The sequence below is a fragment of the Stegostoma tigrinum genome, unplaced genomic scaffold, assembly GCF_030684315.1.
Source record: "Stegostoma tigrinum isolate sSteTig4 unplaced genomic scaffold, sSteTig4.hap1 scaffold_202, whole genome shotgun sequence".
Lineage (NCBI taxonomy): Eukaryota > Metazoa > Chordata > Chondrichthyes > Orectolobiformes > Stegostomatidae > Stegostoma > Stegostoma tigrinum.
In genome coordinates, this window is record NW_026728140.1 from 51552 (window position 1) to 72140 (window position 20589).

The following is a 20589-nucleotide window of genomic DNA, read 5'->3' on the forward strand; positions in this document are numbered from 1 at the left end:
CATCCCATTTCACACAGTCACAGCATCACATTTCACACAGTCACTTCATCTCGTTTCCCACAGTCACTGCATCCCATTTCCCACAGTCACTGCATCTCCTTTCCCTCAGTTAGAGCACCTCATTTCCTCACTCAGTGCAACCCATTTCCCACAGTCACTGCAACCCATTTCCCACAGTCACTGCATCCCATTTCCCTCAGTCACTGCATCACATTTCAATCAGCCACTGCACCCCATTTCACTCAGCCACTGCATCCCATTCCACTCAGCCACTCCGTCATATTCACTCAGTCATTGCATCCCATTTCACTCAGTCACAGCATTCCATTTGACTCAGTCACTACATGCTATTTAACGGAGACAGTGAATCCTCTTCAACTGAGACAGTGCATCCATTCCCCTCAGTCACCGCATCCCATTTCACTCAGTCACGGCATCCCATTTCACTCAGTCACCACATCCCATTTCCATCAGTCACAGCATCCCATGACCCTCGGTCACTGAATCCCATTTCACTCAGTGACTGCATCTCATTTCACTCAGTCACTGCATCACATTTCACTCAGTGACTGCATCCCATTTCACTCAATCACTGCCTCCCATTTTCCTCAGTCACTGCAACCCATTTCCCACAGTCACTGTGTCTCCTTTCCCTCAGTCACAGCATCCCATTTCACTCAGTCAGCGCATCCCATTTCCCTCAGTCACTGCATCCCATTTCACTCAGCCACTGCATCCCATTTCACTCAGCCACTGCTTCCCATTTCACTCAGCCACTGCATCCCATTTCACTCAGCCACTTCATCCCATTTCACTCAGTCACTGCATCCCATTTCACTGAGCCACTTCATCATATTCACGCAGTCATTGCATCCCATTTCACTCAGTCACAGCATTCTATTTGACTCAGTCACTGCATGCTATTTAACGGCATTTAACGACAGTGAATCCTATTCAACTGAGACAGTGCATCCATTTCGCTCAGTCACCGCACCCTATTCCCCTCAGTCACCGCATCCCATTTCACTCAGTCACGGCATCCCATTTCACTCAGTCACCGCATCCCATTTCCATCAGTCACTGCATCCCATGACCCTCAGTCAGTGAACCCCATTTCACTCAGTCACTGCATCTCATTTCAATCAGTCACTGCATCCCATTTCAATCAGTCACTGCATCCCATTCACTCAGTCACTGCATCCCATTTCACTCAGTCACTGCCTCCCATTTCAGTCAGTCACTCACTCCCATTTCAGTGACTCCCTCCCATTTCCCTCAGTCATTGCGTCCCATTTCGCTCAGTCACTGCATCCCATTTAGCTCAGTCACTGCATCCCATTTCTATCAGTCACTGCATCCCATTTCCATCAGTCACTGCATGCCATTTCCCACAGTGACTGCATCTCCTTTCCATCAGTCAACGCATCACATTTCACTCAGTCACTGCATCCCATTTCATTCAGTCACAGAATCCATTTCCCCACAGTCTCCGCATCACATTTCACAGAGACACGGCGTCCCATTTCACTTAGCCACTGCAACCCGTTACCCTCAGTCACAGCATCCCGTTTCCACAGTCACTGCATCTCCTTTCCCCAGGTCACTGCATCCCATCTCCATGGTCACTCGTACCCGTGTCATTCAATCACTGCCTCTCATTTCCATCACTTCATCCCATTTCCAAAAGTCACTGCATCCTACTTCCCTCAGGAACTGCATCCCATTTCCCTCAGTCACTGCATCCCATTTCCCTCAGTCAGTGCATCCCATTTCCCTCAGTCACTGCACCCCAATTCCCTCAGTCACTGCACCCCAATTCCCTCAGTCACTGCACCCCAATTCCCTCAGTCACTGCACCCCAATTCCCTCAGTCACTGCATCCCATTTCAGTCAGTCACTGCATCCCATTTCACTCAGTCACTGCATCCCATTTCCATCAGTCACTGCATTCCATTTAACTCAGACACTGCATCCCATTTCCCTCAGTCACTGCATCACATTCCCCTCAGTCACTGCATCCCACTAACCTCAGTCACAGCATGCCATTTCCCACAGTGACTGCATCCCATTTAATTTAGTCACTGCACCACAGTTCAATCAGTCACTGCATTCCAGTTCACTCAGTCACTGCATCCCATTCCCCTCAGTCACTGCATCCCATTACCCTCAGACACTGCATCACATTACCCTCAGACACTGCATCACATTACCCTCAGACACTGCATCACATTTCCCTCAGACACTGCATCCCATTTCCCTCAGACACTGCATCCCATTTCCCTCAGACACTGCATCCCAGTTCACTCAGTCGCTGCATCCCATTCCCCTCAGTCACTGCATCCCATTTCCCACAGTCCCTGCAGCCCATTTAACAGTCACTGCATCCCATTTCACTCAGTCGCTGCATCCCATTCCACTCAGTCACTGCATCTCCTTTCCCTCAGTCACTGCATCCCATTTCACAGAGTCACTGCACCCCATGTCACTCAGTCACTGCACCCCATGTCACTCAGTCACTGCAGCCCATTTCACTCATTCACAGCTTCCCATTTCACTCAGTCACTGCATGCCATTTCCCACAGTGACGGCATCTCCTTTCCATCAGTCAACGCATCACATTTCACTCAGTCACTGCATCCCATTTCATTCAGTCACTGCATCCATTTCCCCACAGTCTCCGCATCACATTTCACAGAGACACGGTGTCCCATTTCACTTAGCCGCCTCAACCCGTTACCCTCAGTCACAGCATCCCGTTTCCACAGTCACTGCATCTCCTTTCCCCAAGTCACTGCATCCCATCTCCACGGTCACTTGCACCAATTTAATTCAATCACTGCCTCCCATTTCCCTCAGTCACTGCATCCCATTTCCAAAAGTCACTGCATCCTATTTCCCTCACTAACTGCATCTCATTTCCCTCAGGCACTGCATTCAATCTCCATCAGTCACTGCATCTCACTTCACTCATTCACTGCATCCCATTTCCCACAGTCACTGCATCCCACTTCACACAGTCACTGCATCCCACTTCACACAGTCATTGCAGCTCATTTCACTCAGTCACTGCATCCCATTTGCATCAGACACTGCTTTCAATTTCCATCAGTCACTGCATCTCACTTCACTCATTCACTGCATCCCATTTCCCACAGTAACTGCATCCCATTTCACTCAGTCACTGCATCCCATTTCACTCAGTCACTGCATCCCATTTCACTCAGTCACTGCATCCCATTTCACACAGTCACTGCATCCCATTTCACACAGTCACAGCATCACATTTCACACAGTCACTTCATCTCGTTTCCCACAGTCACTGCATCCCATTTCACGCAGTCACTGCATCCCATTTCACGCAGTCACTGCATCCCATTTCACGCAGTCATTGCATCCAATTTCACTCTCTCACTGCATTCAATTTCCATCTGTCACTGCATCCCATTTCACTCAGTCACTGCATCCCATTTCACTCAGTCACTGCATCCCATTTCACTCAGTCACGGCATCCCATTTCACTCAGTCACGGCATCCCATTTCCATCAGTCACGGCATCCCACTTCCATCAGTCACGGCATCCCACTTCCATCAGTCACGGCATCCCATTTCCATCATTCACTTTATCTTCTTTCCCTCAGTCACTGCATCCCATTTCACAGAGTCACTGCACCCCATTTCACTCAGTCACAGCTTCCCATTTCACTCATTCACAGCTTCCCATTTCACTCAGTCACTGCATGCCATTTCCCACAGTGACGGCATCTCCTTTCCATCAGTCAACGCATCACATTTCACTCAGTCACTGCATCCCATTTCATTCAGTCACTGCATCCATTTCCCCACAGTCTCCGCATCACATTTCACAGAGACACGGCGTGCCATTTCACTTCGCCACTGCAACCTGTTACCCTCAGTAACAGCATCCCGTTTCCACAGTCACTGCATCCCATCTCCACAGTCACTTGCACCCATTTCATTCAATCACTGCATCCCATTTCCAAAAGTCACTGCATCCTATTTCCCTCAGTAACTGCATCCCATTTCCCTCAGTCAGTGCATCCCATTTCCCTCAGTCACTGCATCCCATTTCCCTCAGTCACTGCATCCCATTTCCCTCAGTCACTGCATCCCATTTCCCTCAGTCACTGCATCCCATTTTCCTCAGTCACTGCATCCCATTTCCCTCAGTCACTGCATCCCATTTGCATCAGACACTGCATTCAATCTCCATCAGTCACTGCATCCCACTTCACACAGTCATTGCAGCTCATTTCACTCAGTCACTGCATCCCATTTCACTCAGTCACTGCATCCCATTTCACTCAGTCACTGCATCCCATTTGCATCAGACACTGCATTCAATTTCCATCAGTCACTGCATCTCACTTCACTCATTCACTGCATCCCATTTCCCACAGTCACTGCATCCCATTTCACTCAGTCACTGCATCCCACTTCACACAGTCATTGTAGCTCATTTCACTCAGTCACTGCATCCCATTTCACTCAGTCACTGCATCCCATTTCACTCAGTCACTGCATCCCATTTGCATCAGACACTGCATTCAATTTCCATCAGTCACTGCATCTCACTTCACTCATTCACTGCATCCCATTTCCCACAGTCACTGCATCCCATTTCACTCAGTCACTGCATCCCATTTCCCACAGTCACTGCATCCCATTTCACACAGTCACAGCATCACATTTCACACAGTCACTTCATCTCATTTACCACAGTCACTGCATCCCATTTTCCTCAGTCACTGCATCCCATTTCACGCAGTCACTGCATCGCATTTCACTCAGTCAGGGCATCCTATTTCACTCAGTCATGGCATCCTATTTCACTCAGTCAGGGCATCCTATTTCACTGAGTCACTGCTTCCCATTTCCCTCAGTCACTGCATCCCATTTCATGCAGTCACTGCATCCCATTTCACGCAGACACTGCATCCCATTTCACGCAGTCTCTGCATCACATTTCAGGCAATCACTGCATCACATTTCACGCACTCACTGCATCACATTTCACGCAGTCACGGCATCTCCTTTCCATCAGTCACTGTATCTCCTTTCCATCAGTCACTGCATCTCACTTCACTCATTCACTGCATCCTATTTCACGCAGTCACTGCATCCCATTTCACAGAGTCACTGCATCCCGTTTCTCATCTGACGCTGCATTCAAGTTCCGTCAGGTACTGCATCCCATTTCCTCAGTCACTGCATCCCATTTCCCTCAGTCACTGCGTCCCATTTCACTCAGTCACTGTGTCCCATTTCACTCTGTCACTGCATCCAATTTCCCTCAGTCACTGTAACCCATTTCACTCAGACACTGCATCCCATTTCTCTCAGTCACTACATCCCATTTCCCACAGTCATTGCATCCAATTTCACTCTCTCACTGCATTCAATTTCCATCTGTCACCTCATCCCATTTCACTCAGTCACGGCATTCCATTTCACTCAGTCACGGCATCCCATTTCCCTCAGTCACTGCATCCCATTTCACTCAGTCACGGCATCCCATTTCACTCAGTCACGGCATCCCATTTCACTCAGGCACTGCATCCCATTTAACGGAGACAGTGAATCCTGTTCAACTGAGACAGTGAATGTATTTCCATCAATCACCACACCCAATGCCACACAGTCACGGCATCCCATTTCACTCGGTCACTGCATCCCATTTCTCTCAGTCACAGCATCCCATTTCCCACAGTCATTGCATCCAATTTCACTCTCTCACTGCATTCAATTTCCATCTGTCTCTGCATCCCACTTCACTCAGTCACTGCATCCCATTTCACTCAGTCACTGCATCCCATTTCCATCAGTCATGGCATCCCATTTCCATCAGTCACAGCATCCCATTTCCATCAGTCACTGCACCCCATTTCACTCAGTCACTGCATCACATTACCCTCAGTCACTGCATCACATTACCCTCAGTCACTGCATCTCATTACCCTCAGTCATGGCATCCAATTACCCTCAGTCACGGCATCCCATTTCACTCATTCACAGCTTCCCATTTCACTCAGTCACTGCATGCCATTTCCCACAGGGACGGCATCTCCTTTCCATCAGTCAACGCATCACATTTCACTCAGTCACTGCATCCCATTTCATTCAGTCACTGCATCCATTTCCCCATAGTCTCCGCATCACATTTCACAGAGACACGGCGTCCCATTTCACTTCGCCACTGCAACCCGTTACCCTCAGTCACAGCATCCCGTTTCCACAGTCACTGCATCTCCTTTCCCCAAGTCACGGCATCCCATCTCCACGGTCACTTGCACCCATTTCATTCAATCACTGCCTCCCATTTCCATCACTCACTGCATCCCATTTCCAAAAGTCACTGCATCCTATTTCCCTCAGTAACTGCATCCCATTTCCCTCAGTCACTGCATCCCATTTCCCTCAGTCAGTGCATCCCATTTCCCTCAGTCAGTGCATCCCATTTCACTCAGTCCGTGCATCCCATTTGCATCAGACACTGCATTTAATCTCCATCAGTCACTGCATCCCACTTCACACAGTCATTGCAGCTCATTTCACTCAGTCACTGCATCCCATTTCACTCAGTCACTGCATCCCATTTCACTCAGTCACTGCATCCCATTTGCATCAGACACTGCATCCCATTTGCAACAGTCACTGCATCTCACTTCACTCATTCACTGCATCCCATTTCCCACAGTCACTGCATCCCATTTCACTCAGTCACGGCATCCCATTTCACTCAGTCACCACATCCCATTTCCATCAGTCACAGCATCCCATGACCCTCGGTCACTGCATCCCATTTCACTCAGTCACTACATCCCATTTCACACAGTCACAGCATCACATTTCACACAGTCACTTCATCTCGTTTCCCACAGTCACTGCATCCCATTTCCCACAGTCACTGCATCTCCTTTCCCTCAGTTAGAGCACCTCATTTCCTCACTCAGTGCAACCCATTTCCCACAGTCACTGCAACCCATTTCCCACAGTCACTGCATCCCATTTCCCTCAGTCACTGCATCACATTTCAATCAGCCACTGCACCCCATTTCACTCAGCCACTGCATCCCATTCCACTCAGCCACTCCGTCATATTCACTCAGTCATTGCATCCCATTTCACTCAGTCACAGCATTCCATTTGACTCAGTCACTACATGCTATTTAACGGAGACAGTGAATCCTCTTCAACTGAGACAGTGCATCCATTCCCCTCAGTCACCGCATCCCATTTCACTCAGTCACGGCATCCCATTTCACTCAGTCACCACATCCCATTTCCATCAGTCACAGCATCCCATGACCCTCGGTCACTGAATCCCATTTCACTCAGTGACTGCATCTCATTTCACTCAGTCACTGCATCACATTTCACTCAGTGACTGCATCCCATTTCACTCAATCACTGCCTCCCATTTTCCTCAGTCACTGCAACCCATTTCCCACAGTCACTGCGTCTCCTTTCCCTCAGTCACAGCATCCCATTTCACTCAGTCAGCGCATCCCATTTCCCTCAGTCACTGCATCCCATTTCACTCAGCCACTGCATCCCATTTCACTCAGCCACTGCTTCCCATTTCACTCAGCCACTGCATCCCATTTCACTCAGCCACTTCATCCCATTTCACTCAGTCACTGCATCCCATTTCACTGAGCCACTTCATCATATTCACGCAGTCATTGCATCCCATTTCACTCAGTCACAGCATTCTATTTGACTCAGTCACTGCATGCTATTTAACGGCATTTAACGACAGTGAATCCTATTCAACTGAGACAGTGCATCCATTTCGCTCAGTCACCGCACCCTATTCCCCTCAGTCACCGCATCCCATTTCACTCAGTCACGGCATCCCATTTCACTCAGTCACCGCATCCCATTTCCATCAGTCACTGCATCCCATGACCCTCAGTCAGTGAACCCCATTTCACTCAGTCACTGCATCTCATTTCAATCAGTCACTGCATCCCATTTCAATCAGTCACTGCATCCCATTCACTCAGTCACTGCATCCCATTTCACTCAGTCACTGCCTCCCATTTCAGTCAGTCACTCACTCCCATTTCAGTGACTCCCTCCCATTTCCCTCAGTCATTGCGTCCCATTTCGCTCAGTCACTGCATCCCATTTAGCTCAGTCACTGCATCCCATTTCTATCAGTCACTGCATCCCATTTCCATCAGTCACTGCATGCCATTTCCCACAGTGACTGCATCTCCTTTCCATCAGTCAACGCATCACATTTCACTCAGTCACTGCATCCCATTTCATTCAGTCACAGAATCCATTTCCCCACAGTCTCCGCATCACATTTCACAGAGACACGGCGTCCCATTTCACTTAGCCACTGCAACCCGTTACCCTCAGTCACAGCATCCCGTTTCCACAGTCACTGCATCTCCTTTCCCCAGGTCACTGCATCCCATCTCCATGGTCACTCGTACCCGTGTCATTCAATCACTGCCTCTCATTTCCATCACTTCATCCCATTTCCAAAAGTCACTGCATCCTACTTCCCTCAGGAACTGCATCCCATTTCCCTCAGTCACTGCATCCCATTTCCCTCAGTCAGTGCATCCCATTTCCCTCAGTCAGTGCATCCCATTTCCCTCAGTCACTGCACCCCAATTCCCTCAGTCACTGCACCCCAATTCCCTCAGTCACTGCACCCCAATTCCCTCAGTCACTGCACCCCAATTCCCTCAGTCACTGCATCCCATTTCAGTCAGTCACTGCATCCCATTTCACTCAGTCACTGCATCCCATTTCCATCAGTCACTGCATTCCATTTAACTCAGACACTGCATCCCATTTCCCTCAGTCACTGCATCACATTCCCCTCAGTCACTGCATCCCACTAACCTCAGTCACAGCATGCCATTTCCCACAGTGACTGCATCCCATTTAATTTAGTCACTGCACCACAGTTCAATCAGTCACTGCATTCCAGTTCACTCAGTCACTGCATCCCATTCCCCTCAGTCACTGCATCCCATTACCCTCAGACACTGCATCACATTACCCTCAGACACTGCATCACATTACCCTCAGACACTGCATCACATTTCCCTCAGACACTGCATCCCATTTCCCTCAGACACTGCATCCCATTTCCCTCAGACACTGCATCCCAGTTCACTCAGTCGCTGCATCCCATTCCCCTCAGTCACTGCATCCCATTTCCCACAGTCCCTGCAGCCCATTTAACAGTCACTGCATCCCATTTCACTCAGTCGCTGCATCCCATTCCACTCAGTCACTGCATCTCCTTTCCCTCAGTCACTGCATCCCATTTCACAGAGTCACTGCACCCCATGTCACTCAGTCACTGCACCCCATGTCACTCAGTCACTGCAGCCCATTTCACTCATTCACAGCTTCCCATTTCACTCAGTCACTGCATGCCATTTCCCACAGTGACGGCATCTCCTTTCCATCAGTCAACGCATCACATTTCACTCAGTCACTGCATCCCATTTCATTCAGTCACTGCATCCATTTCCCCACAGTCTCCGCATCACATTTCACAGAGACACGGTGTCCCATTTCACTTAGCCGCCTCAACCCGTTACCCTCAGTCACAGCATCCCGTTTCCACAGTCACTGCATCTCCTTTCCCCAAGTCACTGCATCCCATCTCCACGGTCACTTGCACCAATTTAATTCAATCACTGCCTCCCATTTCCCTCAGTCACTGCATCCCATTTCCAAAAGTCACTGCATCCTATTTCCCTCACTAACTGCATCTCATTTCCCTCAGGCACTGCATTCAATCTCCATCAGTCACTGCATCTCACTTCACTCATTCACTGCATCCCATTTCCCACAGTCACTGCATCCCACTTCACACAGTCACTGCATCCCACTTCACACAGTCATTGCAGCTCATTTCACTCAGTCACTGCATCCCATTTGCATCAGACACTGCTTTCAATTTCCATCAGTCACTGCATCTCACTTCACTCATTCACTGCATCCCATTTCCCACAGTAACTGCATCCCATTTCACTCAGTCACTGCATCCCATTTCACTCAGTCACTGCATCCCATTTCACTCAGTCACTGCATCCCATTTCACACAGTCACTGCATCCCATTTCACACAGTCACAGCATCACATTTCACACAGTCACTTCATCTCGTTTCCCACAGTCACTGCATCCCATTTCACGCAGTCACTGCATCCCATTTCACGCAGTCACTGCATCCCATTTCACGCAGTCATTGCATCCAATTTCACTCTCTCACTGCATTCAATTTCCATCTGTCACTGCATCCCATTTCACTCAGTCACTGCATCCCATTTCACTCAGTCACTGCATCCCATTTCACTCAGTCACGGCATCCCATTTCACTCAGTCACGGCATCCCATTTCCATCAGTCACGGCATCCCACTTCCATCAGTCACGGCATCCCACTTCCATCAGTCACGGCATCCCATTTCCATCATTCACTTTATCTTCTTTCCCTCAGTCACTGCATCCCATTTCACAGAGTCACTGCACCCCATTTCACTCAGTCACAGCTTCCCATTTCACTCATTCACAGCTTCCCATTTCACTCAGTCACTGCATGCCATTTCCCACAGTGACGGCATCTCCTTTCCATCAGTCAACGCATCACATTTCACTCAGTCACTGCATCCCATTTCATTCAGTCACTGCATCCATTTCCCCACAGTCTCCGCATCACATTTCACAGAGACACGGCGTGCCATTTCACTTCGCCACTGCAACCTGTTACCCTCAGTAACAGCATCCCGTTTCCACAGTCACTGCATCCCATCTCCACAGTCACTTGCACCCATTTCATTCAATCACTGCATCCCATTTCCAAAAGTCACTGCATCCTATTTCCCTCAGTAACTGCATCCCATTTCCCTCAGTCAGTGCATCCCATTTCCCTCAGTCACTGCATCCCATTTCCCTCAGTCACTGCATCCCATTTCCCTCAGTCACTGCATCCCATTTCCCTCAGTCACTGCATCCCATTTTCCTCAGTCACTGCATCCCATTTCCCTCAGTCACTGCATCCCATTTGCATCAGACACTGCATTCAATCTCCATCAGTCACTGCATCCCACTTCACACAGTCATTGCAGCTCATTTCACTCAGTCACTGCATCCCATTTCACTCAGTCACTGCATCCCATTTCACTCAGTCACTGCATCCCATTTGCATCAGACACTGCATTCAATTTCCATCAGTCACTGCATCTCACTTCACTCATTCACTGCATCCCATTTCCCACAGTCACTGCATCCCATTTCACTCAGTCACTGCATCCCATTTCACACAGTCACAGCATCACATTTCACACAGTCACAGCATCACATTTCACACAGTCACAGCATCACATTTCACACAGTCACAGCATCACATTTCACACAGTCACTTCATCTCGTTTCCCACAGTCACTGCATCCCATTTCCCACAGTCACTGCATCCCATTTCCGTCAGTCACTGCATCCCATTTCACGCAGTCACTGCATCCCATTTCTCGCAGTCACTGCATCCCATTTCACGCAGTCACTGCATCCCATTTCACGCAGTCACTGCATCCCATTTCACGCAGTCACGGTATTCCATTTCACCCAGTCACTGCATCCCAATTCACTCAGTCACTACAACCCATTTCCCACAGTCGTTGCAGCCAATTTCACTCTCTCACTGCATTCAATTTCCATCCGTCAGTGCATTCAATTTCCGTCAGTCACTGCATTGCATTTCACTCAGTCGGGGCATCCTATTTCACTCAGTCGGGGCATCCTATTTCACTCAGTCGGGGCATCCTATTTCACTCAGTCGGGGCATCCTATTTCACTCAGTCGGGGCATCCTATTTCACTCAGTCACTGCATCCCATTTCCCTCAGTCAATGCGTCCCATTTCATGCAGTCACTGCGTCCCATTTCACGCAGTCACTGCGTCCCATTTCACGCAGTCACTGCATCACATTTCAGGCAGTCACTGCATCACATTTCACGCAGTCACTGCATCACATTTCACGCAGTCACGGCATCACATTTCACTCTGCCACTGCATCACATTTCACTCAGTCACTGCATCTCCTTTCCATCAGTCACTGCATCTCACTTCACTCATTCACTGCATCCTATTTCACCCAGTCACTGCATCCCATTTCACACAGTCACTGCATCCCGTTTCTCATCTGATGCTGCATTCAAGTTCCGTCAGGTACTGCATCCCATTTCCTCAGTCACTGCATCCCATTTCCCTCAGTCACTGCGTCCCATTTCACTCAGTCACTGCATCCCATTTCCCTCAGTCACTGTATCCCATTTCTCTCAGTCACTACATCCCATTTCCCACCGTGATTGCATCCAATTTCACTCTCTCACTGCATTCAATTTCCATCTGTCACTGCATCCCATTACCCTCAGCCACTGCATCCCATTTATCTCAGTCACTGCATCCCATTTATCTCAGTCACTGCATCCCATTTCACTGAGTCACTGAATCGCATTTGTTGTTCTCACTTGAATGCAATGGTCATGAATCTCCTCCAATGGCTGGTCATGTATTTCCAATGCAAAATTTTACCAAGTTTTGATTTTCAATTTTGATTACATGTGTCTCCTCTAATCTATAAGATGCTGCAATAAACTCAAATTTTATAAATCATAATTCAACCACCATTACCTACAGAGTTAATTTCATCAAACAGATCCAATTAGAATTGTCACATTCCCAAATCCTGATTCTACTTTTTCTAATTATGGGCCACGTGGTTCAGAAAAAAGACACTTAGAGTCAGAGAGATGTACAGTCGGGAAACAGATCCTTTGGCCCAATTTGTCTATGTTGACCAGATATACTAAATTAATTTAGTCCCATTTGCCAGTATTTGGCCCATATTCCTCTCAACCCATCCTATTCATATACCCATCCACATGCCTTTTAAACGTACAAGCCTCCACCACTTCCTCTGGCAGCTCATTCCATACATGCACCACTATGAAAAAAATCTGGTCCATTTTAAATCTTCCCTCTCTCATTTTCAACCTATTCTCTCCAGTTTTGGATTCCAGCAACCCGGGGAGAAGATCTTGGCTGTTCGCTGTATCCACGTCCCTCGTAATTGTATAAACTTCTATATGGTCAGCCCTGAACTCCAAAGTTCCAAGAAATCGCTGCCTGTTCAAGCCCACGGTCTACCTTCAACCTCCGATGCTGGTAACATCCTTGTAGATCTTCTCTGAACCCTTTCAAGTTTACAACATACAACAATACAGCGCAGAACAGGCCCTTCGGCCCTCAATGTAGCGCCGACATCCTTCCTCTCGCAAGGAGACCAAAAGCGATTGCAGTAGTCCAAAAGCAGCCGAACCAACGTCCTACATGGCTGCTAAGTGATCTCCTAACTCCTATACTCAATGCACTGACCGATAAAGGCGAGCACACCAAATGTCTCCTCAATATCCTTTCTACCGGTGGCTGTACTTTGATGGAACTACGAAACTGCACTCCAGTGTCTCTTTATTAAGCAACACTCCCCACAACCTTCAGTGTAAACTTGCTGCCCTGATTTGCCTTTCCAAAATGTAGCACCTCACATTTGTCTAACCTCAACTCCATCTGCCACTCCTCAGTTTATTCGCCCTTGTCAATGTCCCATTGTATTCTGAGGTGACCTTCTGGGCTGGCTACTACACCTTCAATCATTGGGAAACTTACTAACCACACCTTCTATTTTCATATCCAAATCATTGCATCACTTCAACTCCCCCTCCCACTCCCTGGACGACATGTCCATCCTGGGCCTCTTCCAGTGTCACAACCACACCACCCAGAAACTGGAGGAGCAGCACCTCATATTCCGCCTCGGGAGCTTCCAACTCAATGGCCTCAATATGGACTTTGCCACCCTCAAAATCTCCCCACCCGTCAGCCTCATCCCAAGACTAGTTCCTCCCCTCATCCCCGCCTCCATGACCTGTCCGCCTTCTCTCCCACCTATCCACTCCTCCCACCTCACTGACCAACTCCCACCACTGCTTGGAATTATTCTTCTTTTCACACTTCATCAGCTCGATGTTATTTCTAAAATCTATTTTCCAATTTTGGAAAAAGTGAGATAAAGAGAAGTAAAAGAAGTTACATTCTTATCACTCGTGAAATCTCTGAATATTCTTCTGTTGAAAGGCCGCCAAGGAACGATGCAATTCTTGTGTCACAAACGCTGTGAGGGAGACATCTTTTTCGGTTCCACTAACTCCACCCTAAGGAAGACAAACGCACGTAACATATCTAGTGACTTAAAGCATACTCTATTGTTACCCAAGGTGGAGAGCTGAATGAACACAGCAGGCCAAGCAGCATCAGAGGAGCAAGAAAGCTGATGTTTCGGGACGAGACCCTCCTTCAGAAAATTGGCGCTGGAGAATCTGAGATAACAAGGTGTAGAGCTGGATGATACTGCTTGACCTGCTGTGTTCATCCAGCTTTACACCTTCTTATCTCAGATTCTCCAGCATCTGCAGTTCCTACTACCTCTATTGTTGCCCTTCCACTTTACTGAACTAATATGAGCCAGTAGTTTTGTTTAGGCTCGTGTAATCTTACGGTTATTGGCCTGTACAAAATCCTGAATTAATTTTGATCGACTGACGGGAGGAGAGATGAATTTTATAGAAATTTTTGTTTTCTACCAATTTGCAGAGGGCATCGTGGGCGATTGAAGGACAGTGTTATTATCCTCCAGGTCTGTGGACTGCATCATTACCAACTTGCCCATTTGCATACACATACAATATTCATTATGTACCAATGAAACATAATAAACCAATACTGTGTACTAAAAACAACCCTCACATATCAATGGAAAGTTAAATATTTATCATAGAGTTTGAAGGATTGAATTCAATGATACAAAGCAAAAACCAGTGAAGATGAGTGCAGTTGGTCAGCACTTTTGCCACTAAGTGGAGGTTGGCAGTTTGAGGCCACCCAAGAACAAGCAAGCTCTGTCTAACTCCAAGGGCAGCACGGTGGCTCAGTGGTTAGCACTGCTGACTCACAGCGCCAGGGACCCAGGTTCGATCCCACCGTTGCGTGATTTTCTGTGCAGAGTTTGTACATTCTGCCCATGCCTGCATGGGTTCCTGCTGGGTGCTCTGGTTTCCTCCCACTGTCCAAAGATGTGCAGGCTAGTTGTATGGGCCATGCCAAACTTGCCCATTGTGTTTCGGGATGTGTAGATTAGGTGTGTTAGTCATGGGAAATGTACGGTTACTGAGGAAAGGGTCGGGGAATGAGTCAGGGTGAGATGCTCTTTGGAGGGTGGCTGTGGACTTGTTGGGTCAAAAGGGGCTTGTTTCCACACCGTAGGGATTCTATGATATGGAAGTATCTTTTGAAGTGGGCATTCATGGGTATGCTGTAACAGAGACCTTGAAATACTACACAACAAATATTTGGAACTAGACTGTCAATTCAGACATAGCATCAAAAAAGGTCATGGAAGTTGTCACCGATATAAAGCAGGATTGATGAAAATCCAGCAGGAAATGGTGTCAAAAGGCACAGTATCTTTTCTTCACCTCCAGTTATTTTGTCCAAGGCACTGGATGCTGGCAGGATTGAAACATTTAAGAAATGCTTCACAAATCACATATAAGGACCTGCACATCTTTGAACAATGGGAGGAAACTGCAGCACCTGGCAGAAGCCCCTCGCAGACGCGGGGAGGACGTGTCAGTTCCACACAGATAGTTACCCAAGACTGGAATCTCAATTGGCTCCCCAGTGCATGAGCAGCTCTAACCACTGAGCAACTACCTTGCCCAGAAGGGGTTTTATAAGCGCATACATTATTTCCATTAATAGTTGGGGTAAGACAGATCCAATCCTCTATGTCCAATCAAAATAACATATCGTAGATATCATGACAACAATCATAAATGATTTTGAATAAGTAAATCAAAAAAATAGAAATTGTTTCCAAGCCTAAATACTAAATATGGTGCAGTTAAGATGAATAGCGCAACAACAAAAAGGCCATATTTTATGTGACCATCGGTAACACTTGAAAACTTGCAACAATATAGTCACCAGTAGAGATCTGGAGTGGTTTGATGATGCACTCCTTCATACACTGGAATGAAACTCCAAAGATCACAAATTCTCCTTCAATACCGTGTTATAACAGTGACTGCATCAACCTGTGTTTATGGGCCTGACTGGAAACCCACACAACACGCACAAACAAAAATATAATCTAAGGTGATAGGAGAAATAAATGTATGTATGCAACGTCTTTGAAAAGCAATCATTTCTAGCGGATGCAAGCCCATAAGGAATCTCGTTTCGCAGATTATATTCATTTGCACTGCAGTTCACGCCAGTCAGAATCAGTTTTCGTTTCATGACAGATAACTAAAATGTCCATTACAATGAACTTTGTTTGATCAGAAGATTTTAAGTAAGGACTATGTCTTGTGTGAGCTGACGGCATTAGGGGATGGAGAAGGTACGCTCACTGCTGGCATCTTGACACCATTGAATGAGCAAGCGTGGACGCAAAGGTTGTAACAGGTAACAATTGTACAGGCAATATCTTTTGAGCTCCTTCCGAGCAGGCCTGTAATACTCTAAAGCTGTGCTAGACCCTCACTTACTCCACCTTACGTACGCTGCCTTTTTCTTTTCGACAAGAAGCACCTCTGCACCCCTGCACCCGTCATCCAAGGCTCCTTAATCTTACCCCTTCTTACCTGTCTCAGAGGAACAAATTCATACATCACTCGCAACAACTGCTCCTTGAACAGCTCCACATGTCTGCTGTGCCCTTTCTGTGGAACAATTGCTCCCAATCTGTAGTTCCCAACTCCTGTCTGATAGCATCATAGTTTCCTTTTCCCCAGTTAAATATCTTCCCCTGCTAACTGCTCCTTTCCCTTTCCATGGCTGTGGTAAATGTGAGGCTGTTGTAGTCACTGTCGCCAAAGTGCTCTCCCACCACAAGATCTGACACCTGTCCTGGCTCATTGCCGAGCACCAAATCCAAAATGGCCTCCCTCCTCGGCCTGTCCACATACTGAGTAAGGAAACCCTCCTGAACACACCTGACAAAAACGGCACCATCCAAACCATCTGCACTCAGGAGGTTTCAATCTATATTGGAAAAGTTGAAGTCACCCTGAACAACAACCCTGCTACGTTTGCACTTTTCAACTATCTGCCGGCCAATGAGTTCTTTGATCTCCCAACTGCTATTTGGGGGCCGTAGAAAACCCCCAGTGAGGTGACTGCTGCCTTGCTGTTCCGAACTTCCACCCATACTGACTCAGTCAACAAACCTTCCTTGGCAACCTCAGCCCATACCACCGCAGTAGACGAGTCCTCAAAGGTTCTTTCAGCCGCCATCATACTGTCCTTGACCAACAAAGCCACACCTCCCCATCTTTTACCACCTTCCCAGACCTTAATCAAAGATCTAAACCCTGGAACCTGCAACATCCATTCCTGACCCTGCTCTATCCATGTCTCCGAAATGGCCACAACATCGAAGTCCCAGGTACCTATCCAAGCTGCAACCTCACCTAACTTATTCCGGATACTCCCGGCATTAAAGTCGTCACACTTCAATCCAGCTTGCTGTCTGCCAGCACACTCCTGTGACAGTGAGGTCCTGACCATGTCCTCCCGACGCTCATCCTCCTGTGTACCAGGACTACACCTCAGTTTCCCATCCCCCTTCTGAGCTCGTTTAAATCCACCCAAATGGCACTAGCCAATTTCCCACCCAGGATATTAGTGCCCCTCTGGTTCAAGTGGAGACCGTCCTGTTTGTCCAGGTCCCACCTTCCCCAGAATGAGCCCCAATTGTCCATGTACCTGAAGCCCTCCCACCTGCACCATCCCTGCAGCCACGTCTTCAGCTGAAATCTCTCCCTGTTCTTTGCCTCGCTATCACGTGGTACGGGTGACAAACACAGATGACCACGCTCTTTGTTCCAGCTCTCAGCTTCCACCCTAGCTCCCTCAAATCCTGCCTGGCATCCCTATCCCTCTTTCTACCTACGTCACTGGTGCCTATGTGGACCACGACTTGGGGCTGGTCACCCTCTCCCCTCAGGACCCTAAACACACTATCCGAGACATCACGGACCCTGGCTCCTGGTCGGCAACACACCAATCGTCAGTCTCTTTCGTTCCCGGCAAATCTTCTATCAGTCCCTCTAACTATTGAGTCCCCAATGACTATCACTCTCTTCCTATCCCCGCTTCCCTTCTGTGCAAGAGGGACAGACTCTGTGCCAGAGACCTGCACCCGACTGCATGCCCCTGGTAAGTCGTCCCCCGGAACAGTATCCAAAACCGTATACTTGTTTTTCAGGGGAGCGACCGCAGGGGATTTCAGGGGAACGACCACAGGGGAAGGTTGGTCGAGCTACACCGGGTAAACGTACATTTTTGGCTGAAGAAACATGTGTTTCAATGTGAGCTAATGGAAGAAGCCATGGAGTCAAAGCTAAACATTTCGACAGTAAGACAACCATTCTTAAAAGCAGCAGACAGCATGAAAAAGAAATCAGCGGCTTTAATATCCGGTTAAAATTTGTGGAATATCAGATGGAATTTTCTTATTGACTCCATTGTGCAATCATATCGATCTAAAAATGTTAACTGCATTAATTAATACTAACCAGAAACGGACTTTGTAGTAAATGGTTTGACTATTTTCTGTATCTGGAACATCCCTTTTCCTTCTCCAACGAAGATCGTATCAACCTATGGTACCAAACTGTGAGTCAAACGGACGGGACTCGTGATCTTTAAGTTCCTCATCAAAACAGTCTAATTGTATGGTTCTGTGCAATAAAAGAGAAAGAATAAACATGTTTCCCACAATTTTGCTGATGTTTACGAACAGAATGCACAAATTCAACAAGTTTGAGCTGGCATGTCTGCTTCCTCCAGCCTGTTTAAACTGTTCCATTCAATGTGAAATTTGTCATAAGTTTTAGCACACAGGTCTACTTGATCTGTGCCACCACCTTCTATTAGTCAGACATGCTTTTCCCACCTTCCTGTAATACATTCCTTGAAGTGTTCAATGAGATTTTGATTTTAAATCTTATCATCATATTCTTTTGATTCTCAAGCATCAATGAATCTGATGTCGCCGCCATTCCATGCAGTGCATAGCATGTCAAACAGGAGTCTGACTCTTGCCATGAGCACTGAGGGAGTACGGGATCATAACTGTCTCATAGTTCAGAACGAAATTCTACATCTAGGGCTATGTAGAGTCATGCAGTTAATTTTATTTGACATGCTATTTCTTTTCTTCACAAATATGCTGGATTTAAAGTGATCTTCACCCTCATTTAAAATGAATCCAATATCCAACCATGTGTAAAACAAGCATATCCAAATTTTAATTGGAGTTTAGTGTTTCACAAATATATTACTTTCTTAAAAATTATATTTGAGTCAACATTATCATTTCATTCCCTGACAGCGGGTGAACTTACTTTTAAACTCCAATTTTCCTTCGGTATTAACGGAGAGGTGAGCCTTTTTGCAAGCCCCGAAAGGCTGCACCAGTTTATGCTTAAACTTACGGAACTGTAAGTTTCACAAATATGTTCCTATTAAACACTAATTCCTATTGAAGCAGTATGAAGCTAAATTCATTCAACTGGACAGCAAAAACGGTCAAAATTTTAAAAGCAAGCAACTATTTTGAAGTCACTCTTCGAACTAAATTCCATCTTGGTGTGTGAGAGTCCATAGGTTCCTCACTCTCAACGAACCATTCAACAGTCATGCAATTACTAAAACACACAGACAAAAAACATGAATGTTAACAGTCACGAAGATTTTGAGAGTGATTTGGAATTCGTACTCAATACCCCCTGGGGAAAATCTGTTCCAATCTGGATAGTACTCACTTATTACCATCCCACCTACCTTCCCCAGCACCTCCTCCCACTCCATGCTATTTGTTTCTGAGCTCCCTTCCACCCTCCATTTCTGAGGAAGGGTCCTGACCCAAAACCTCACCTTTCTTGAGCCTCTGATGCTGCCTGCCCTGCTGTGTTCCTCCAGCTCCACAATGTGTTATCTCAGACACCAACATTGGCAGTTCTTACTATCAGGAGAACTCATTCTCACCTTGTCACAAGTGATTTATACTCATTTTCTTTTCAGATTACGCATGTACATGTATATACATAGATATACATTTACACTTTTGTGCCTGAACCACTAACCTAGAGGATATTTTAAAATAGTCTCTTCATATCTGCATGAAAGAGAAATCATCAAGGTCATAACTTTCATTTTAGGAATAACTCGAACATTCAAAGTACTCACAGTCAGTGTCCCATTTCCTTGACCAGTCAACTTGATGTGAATCTTTCTTCCAAGTGGAAACTATGACAACAATTATATTTGAGAATCAAACTCTTCATTGCATCACCAATATTTCCTTGTCTGTTTGAAACATAAGATAATGAAATAATCAGGGACAGATTGGCCAACAGTGTAATTTAATGCGTGTTACAACCATTGAAGTGATCTTTAAAAAGCTGTT

The 20589-nt window shown here is 46.9% G+C and overlaps 1 protein-coding gene across 1 annotated transcript in view; it reads right to left on the reverse strand.

Moving 5' to 3' along the window:
* LOC132207908 (complement C4-like) overlaps window positions 1-20589 on the reverse strand; it is a 70834-nt gene that overhangs the window by 37938 nt on the left and 12307 nt on the right. Inside the window, exons 4-6 of the mRNA XM_059643732.1 lie at window positions 20370-20429; window positions 18695-18859; window positions 14146-14266 (exon numbers count right to left, since the gene is read on the reverse strand). Coding sequence (XP_059499715.1) covers window positions 18836-18859; window positions 20370-20429 — 84 coding nt within the window. The 3' untranslated portion in view covers window positions 14146-14266; window positions 18695-18835. The remainder of the gene's footprint in view (window positions 1-14145; window positions 14267-18694; window positions 18860-20369; window positions 20430-20589) is intronic.